Source organism: Triticum aestivum, chromosome 2A (assembly GCF_018294505.1).
Source record: "Triticum aestivum cultivar Chinese Spring chromosome 2A, IWGSC CS RefSeq v2.1, whole genome shotgun sequence".
NCBI classification, from domain to species: Eukaryota; Viridiplantae; Streptophyta; class Magnoliopsida; order Poales; family Poaceae; genus Triticum; species Triticum aestivum.
In genome coordinates this window covers 621,412,019-621,418,577 of record NC_057797.1, presented here as the reverse complement: position 1 = coordinate 621,418,577, position 6,559 = coordinate 621,412,019, and the positions used below count along the sequence as shown (strand labels likewise).

General features: G+C 46.0%; 1 protein-coding gene across 2 annotated transcripts; it reads left to right on the top strand.

The window, feature by feature from the left end:
• The first annotated feature begins 1,862 nt into the window (after nucleotides 1-1,862).
• On the top strand, nucleotides 1,863-5,878 carry LOC123189834 (uncharacterized). Of its 2 annotated transcripts, XM_044602337.1 has the most exons (12): nucleotides 1,863-1,998; nucleotides 2,499-2,599; nucleotides 2,797-3,086; nucleotides 3,219-3,290; nucleotides 3,372-3,430; nucleotides 3,541-3,676; nucleotides 3,832-3,928; nucleotides 4,049-4,115; nucleotides 4,528-4,716; nucleotides 4,888-5,042; nucleotides 5,171-5,272; nucleotides 5,376-5,878. In XM_044602337.1, the coding sequence occupies exons 3-12, from the start codon at nucleotides 2,825-2,827 to the stop codon at nucleotides 5,485-5,487; spliced, it is 1,251 nt and encodes a 416-aa protein (XP_044458272.1). In that variant the 5' UTR covers nucleotides 1,863-1,998; nucleotides 2,499-2,599; nucleotides 2,797-2,824; the 3' UTR covers nucleotides 5,488-5,878. The 2 variants fall into 2 exon arrangements, with proteins under 2 accessions (XP_044458272.1, XP_044458273.1); XM_044602338.1 differs by lacking the exon at nucleotides 1,863-1,998 and having other exon boundaries at nucleotides 2,041-2,599.
• Nucleotides 5,879-6,559: the final 681 nt, after the last annotated feature.

Genomic DNA, 6,559 nt, shown 5'->3' with positions numbered 1-6,559 from the left:
CAAAATGTCTTACTTTTTTACTCCCTCTGTTCCTAAATATAAGTATTTTTAGAGAGAGCTTTACGCCAGAGAGAGGGGACATTTTCCCCCGAATCTATGTCGGGGCAGGGAGTCTAAACCGCTGAAATGAGTGTACCAAAAAATGCGTTAGTTTTGTAAAAAAAGTACCTTATGCTTGCAAGAATAGGTTGCATCTCGTTTTCAAGAGAGTATCAAACGGTTTACAAAAAATAAAAGAGAGGAGAGTATCAAGCAACAAATGCGTGCTGTGTTGTATCGGGGAGACTAGAGATAAAGAGCAAAGAATGCATGACACCCTTTATGTATTCATATTTTAAGCCAATAAAATTCACCATTTGTCCAAAACACATCATCACCATTAAAAACGTCGATCATGTCAAAGGCAATGGTGGCTGTTCGGTGGTTCAAGAACTTCCATGTAATCTTTGTTATGTTTGGAGTGCTTTCTATTATTGGCAAACCTTTATAACAGGTCTAGGATCTTCACGTCATCGAGAGGACATTTTTTTCCGAATCCATGCCGAGGACAAATAGCAGAGAGTGTAAACCGTTAAAAGAAGTGTACTTCCTCTATTTCTTTTTAGTCTGCATATAAAAATTTGTCCGAAGTCAAACTTCGTAAAGTTTAACCAACTATATAAGGAAAAAAATGACAACATTCACAGTTTGAAATCAATATCTTCAGATGCATCATGAAATTAATTTTCACACTATATAACTTTTGTATTGTAAATGTTGCTATATTTTTTTAGATAAATTTGTTCAAACTTTATGTCGGTGACTTCAAACAAATTTTACACGCAGAGTAAAAAGAAACGGATGGAGTACACACAATGACTTACTTTTTTACTCCCTCCGTTCCTAAATATAAGTATTTTTAGAGATTTAAATAAGGACTACATATGGATGTATATAGACATATTTTAGAGTGTAGATTCACTCATTTTGCTCCATACGTAATCCGCATTGAAATCTCTAAAATGATTTATATTTAGAAAATATATCAATATCCACAATATGAAATTTATATCATTTTTTTGCGAAAAAAACTTTCAATCTATTCATCTTCAATCATGGTAGTACAACGAACACTAGAAATGATAAAAATTATATCAAGATCCGTAGAACACCTAACGACGATTACAAGCACTGAAGCGAGCCGAAGGCGCGCCGCTGTCAACGCCCCTCCCTCGCCGGAGCCGGGCAAACGTTGTTGTAGTAGACAGTTGGGAAGTCGTCGTGATAAGGCCCCATAAGACCCATAAAAAGTATTTTTATATGTTATCCGTTAGGTATTGCAGATGTTGTTATTTTATTTTATAATCCTGGCCAAACGTTCAAATGGTTGGCTTGCACGGAAATCAATACACCTTCATATTCTGGAACAAAGGGAGTATATTATAAGGAAACAGAAATACCTTACGCTTGGATGACCAAGTTTTTGCATCGCGTTTGCAGGGGAGCTACGAGCAACGAATGTAGGCAGGTATGGCGTAGTTGGTGACCGGCCGTATTGTATCGGGGAGAGTGGAGACAGCCATACAGGTGTCCCATTAGACTATCACCCACGCCTAGGAATCCCCTGCGCCCGCAGGTAGTTCACGTGACGATTTACCGTTTCAGCGCGGGGAGCGGGGGTCACAGATTTGTCTCGCTCGCTCGCACACGTTTACACGTCGGAGATCTTTTTCCTGCTTGGCTGGGGCTGGGGCTGGGGCTGGGGCTGGTTCGGTGTCCGTGTCGCTGACCGGCCGCGCTTTGCTGGCTGCGGGCGTAATAATTGAGGGGTAAACTACACTTCCATCACCGCAAATCCGCTCCCCTTTAAATAGACTAGTCGCACATCCTCTACCTCATCTCCCTCCCCCTCCTCCCCCCTTCCCCCCCTCTCTCTCACCTGCTTAGCTAGCTCCTCCGGCCCAACGGAAGCTAGCGATCGCCATAGCCTCCGCGACTGCCAGCACCCCCACTCGAACAGTTGAGTCCTTCTTCTTCTTCTTCTTCTTCTTCTTCTTCCTGTACCTGCAGTTTGTATCAAGAAGCTTTCGCCGTCGAGATTAGGTGGAGAAGCTCGCGCTTACTCGCCGGACGGACGTCTCAGTTTGTTTCCGCGATCCTTCAAGGGCTCCCGTCCTACTGTACCCTTTTAATACTGGCGCGGCTGAGGCTAAATATCAGATCGGGTGATGCATTGCCCGCCTACGTACTAGCACCGTGGTGGTTTTCCGACGCCGACCCACAGAATAATTCTAGCAGTACCACTGCCTTTTCATTCACACAAGCCAAGCGAGGCGCCAAAAGCACGCCAATTGGGCCGCGCATTACGCCAAGTTGCACGCCCTTGTTCTGACGTCGATTGGCCCCCTTACGTGCTACGACCCCAGCTCGTTGCCGAGGGGATAAGTGTTTGCTTGCTTGCTCCCCTTCGTCCCTCCCACTGTTCGCTTACCACTTTGGTTCGGCCGTGGTGCGTGCAGAGAAGAAGCAGCAGCAGCAGAAGCAGAATTATCAGAGGCGCAAAGGCTTGCGTGCGGTCTGAAGGAACCCCGAAAAGGCCGAGAAGAAAACAAGATAAAAGGTGCGATCTCTTTTTATATACAACCTTTGCTCGGTCGAATCCTCTCCAATCGCATCGCTCGTTTATTGCAAGCCAAGAATTTCATTTCTTTTCCCTTTTCCCCTCCTGCCGGGAAAATTCGGTAGCAAAGTTGCTTCGATTTGCCTTTCGGATCGCCTCCTCGACCTCTTGTGATGATGGTGTCGTGATTCTTGCAGGTGGTAGAGTGGACTTGTCGACGCGTCCATGGGTTGCGGCTTGTCGACGCCGGACAGCGATGGCGGCGGCGGCGGCGCGCGGAGGAAACAGGGCAGCGTCGGCGACGTCGTCGTCTTCCTCCCGGGGCTCCGGGCGCCCATGGGCGTGGACTTGTCCCAGGCGCTCGCGGGGCGCCTGGACAAGGGCGCCGTGGAGAGGCTGTCGGCCCTGAGAGCGCGCGTCGTCGACATGGCAATGCAAGAATCGGCGGTGGCGCTCAAGCCCAGGCGGAAGGCCGCCGCACGGCACGGTGCGTGGAGTGTCTGACTGAATTCTTTGGTGGTCTTTGCCCTGAATTGCTGGCTGGTTTTGCGTGGCAGATGTTGACCTCTGAACTGACACTGGGGTTGGAATTTTCTCTCTCTCTTGCTGCTTTGTGCAGGATCTAGCACTGCTAACCTCCTGCAGGCGCTGGAGGACTACTTGCCACTTCTGCTAGGATTGGTGAAAGAAGGTGAGTGGCTGCTGAAATTTCGATCTTCTTCTTTTCATTGATTTTTCTCATTTCATTGATTGATGCTGTGAAATGTTGCAGGTAGTGAGTTGAGGCACAGCGTGCAGTTTGTGTGGACTAACCAAGAGGACAAGGCCGAGGTATGTGCCTGTCAGTGCTAACTGAATCGTGCCTGGTTTTCACCAAAATTTACCTTTCAGAGTTTCAGTGCTTATATAGCTCTTAACATGGATGGGATTTTCGGTTGCAGGAGACGGCCATGGCGGATGCATGGTACGAGGTGCTGTCCGTGCTGCATTTGATGGCCATGGTCTGCTTGCTGCAGGCCAACTCCCTGCTCCTGCCAAGGGCTTACGGCGATGGTTACGGGCCACGGGTCTCTGAAGGTAGCGTCGCTGTAAACTGAACTGCATCTGAAGTCATCGCCCAGCAAGTTTATGCATTGAGAATTGGAGAATGTTCATCGCCTGAAGTTCATTTAAGTTTTTCTGTCCATGATACCGATAACTGATGAGGCATCGTTTCTTGATAATGTATACAGAGAGCAGACGTGCCACCGTCGACGTTTTCTTGAAAGCATCTGGCTACTTGGACTGCGCGATTCGACAAGTGCTCCCACAGATACCATCAGAACTAAGGTTTGTACCCTTAAGCAGTTCATCAGATAACTGGTTATTTTCCACATTTTGAAAATGTAATTTTAAGATTTTGAAGTTGGAAACTTCTACTGAAACTCCTTTCCTATGGATGAATTTCAGGAGACAACTTCCAGTAGACCTGGCTGAAGGAAATCTCAAAGCTCTTAGCCTGCAAGCTCTGGGTCAGGTACTGTGTTCTGAACTCTAACATATTTTACCTGAATTTTGGTGGCCAACTCCCAAACATCCTACAACAATTCAAATGAGCTGCTGCGAAGAAGATCACCGATTTCTAGTTTGAGGAAGTTTGAAATGGTCCAATTGGACCGCCTAGACCTAGAGTGTGGTGTGTGCTCTATCACCCCTGAAGCAACATTTATATGCTTTGAACTTTTTTATAGCACCTGGTACTTTATTTCCAGTTATTTTGATGAATTGTGAAATGAAACCTAGTACCATTCCTAAATTAACTTCAGATACAGTAGTCATAACCTAGTACCCTTTTTCTCAGAAGAGTCATATTCCAACCTGTCTGTCCCATTTGATATTGTTTCATGGTGAATTGGTCATTAAACATTGGCAACCTTCATCTCCTACAGGGTGTTGACATGCAGCTTGGGCTGGCAATCGATAGCCCAAAGGCCACACAAGCTGTAAAAAGGCGCTTAGCTTGTGAGATGGTCAAATATTGGCATCAGGTTCAGGAGAGCATTCCAGATCTTCCTGTGTCTGACGGATGGGGAAAAAAGCATCTACTATTTGTCAAGTGGAAGTATGTCGAAGCAAAGGTGCGTGAAGTTAGTCAACCATCATAATACCTCCAATGTTAACCGTCTAATTTTCAAATCACAAATGTTCGTGCCGAGTTCAAATAGCTTCAGATGTCCTATGTTTCGCCTGCAATAGGGTACTAGTCTTACAACCATCTAAACTGATGTCACTGTATGTGCTCTTATCAGTCTGCAGCATACTACTTCCATGGTTTGATTCTTGACGAAGGAAACAGCGAGAAATCTCATGGAATGGCAATAGCAGCATTGGAAGCTTCGGAGGAATTTCTGAAAGAAAGCAAAAGGGCCTCTGAAGCCTTCCATGCAACTCCTCCAACATCTAGGTAAGACATTCGCTTCTAGTTTGCTACTTGGCGCACGCCAAGTGTAGTTTCTTAATATTTTCAAATTTTTTTACCCTTGGTATGCGAAAGAAGAATGCAAAATGAAGACAGTACCTGTAACTTTGCAGGAGCCCCACTCCATTTGGAACAGCCAAGTATCTGTTTGACAAGATCCCGAAAGAGGCTTCAAGCAAGGTCCGGATCAACCAGGACCTGTATACTCCAGAAAGGTAATGAACTAATGATTAGCGGCAAAATAAGCTCACGCCAAAATTGCTCAAATTGTGAATCTGAAGGACTGACGGGTCATCTGTTTCGCGCACCTGCTTGCAGGGTCATTGGAGCACCACCCCCGTTGCCGGATTTCTCATTGGCACTAACACCTGAAGACTATGATCTTCCTCCATTAGACCCACTTTGGAACAAAGAAGATGGTCACCAGTAGTGTATATTCAGCCTTCAGCAAGAGTGTCTTCTGATGGGAAGGCTCTGGCACTACTGAGAAAGCAACGACCAGGATTCTGCCATGCGGAGGCCGAACACGGTGCAAAGGAAGTGTACAAAGATATGTTCCGACCGAAAATTTGACGTCGGCAAATTGGAAGCAAATTTTACAAAGGCCTGAAGATATCTGAAGAGCATTTTTACAGTTAAATCTTCTCTGACAATGGAAACACATTGTCAAAAGCTTTCCAACAATTCCTGTAAAAATTATATTTCCAATGAGCGTCATGGTTCCTTTTTCTTAGGATTTTCTGACCATGGCTTAGTTTTGTGGCCATTCTGAGCCTATTAATGTGGTAAATTTACCAAACATGATCCTGATTTTCATTCAATGCTTGAGACAGAAGCAGCCAGGACAAAATTTAAACTACTTCCAACACATACAGAAGCTCTGAACTGTTTCAGTTTTGAGACAGCAACCAAGGGGGTAACGGCCCATATATATTTTATCATTAGTCTACTCAACTAACTGACTGGGAACGGTTTTCTTTCCCCTAAGGCGGCGACTTTAGGGTTTCTCCGTATTCCGGCGATGATCGCCGGAATTGTATAGTCCCTGGTTGATTCTCTCGCCCGATCTACCCGTCAGAACTCGGTCCGATCAAGGGGGATCCTTTGTGATCTTGCCCGGCCTTGGTTTTTGATAGGTTTTCTCAAGGAGAGAGCTAGGGTTTTTTCACGAGATCGTTGGTTGTGACCAAACTAGAAGAGGATGGCGGCGGAGTCGAGTACGCAGAGACGGCAGGGAAAGGAGTCGCCGGAAGAGCTACTGGCCAGACTTAACCTGCAAGAAGAGGAAGATGATGATTTCGTCTGGGAGGAGGAGTTGCCAGATCTGGGAGCTCCAGCAAAGTGGCTGGCCATTGCAAGGGTACACACCCCGAAGAAGTTCAGCCCTAATGCTCTATATGGGGACATGTGGGCGGCATGGAATCCGGCAAAAACTGTTGCGTGGAGGAAGATCAAAGACAACCTTTTTACTACTCAATTTGGATGTTTGGGGGATTGGAACA

Excerpts from the sequence above, each read along its gene's own strand:
- LOC123189834 (XM_044602337.1), top strand. The coding sequence starts at position 2,825 with ATGGGTTGCGGCTTGTCGACGCCGGACAGCGATGGCGGCGGCGGCGGC. Across the intron at positions 3,929-4,048 it reads CAGATACCATCAGAACTAAG|GAGACAACTTCCAGTAGACC; the intron begins GTTTGTACCCTT and ends GATGAATTTCAG. Across the intron at positions 5,273-5,375 it reads GACCTGTATACTCCAGAAAG|GGTCATTGGAGCACCACCCC; the intron begins GTAATGAACTAA and ends ACCTGCTTGCAG.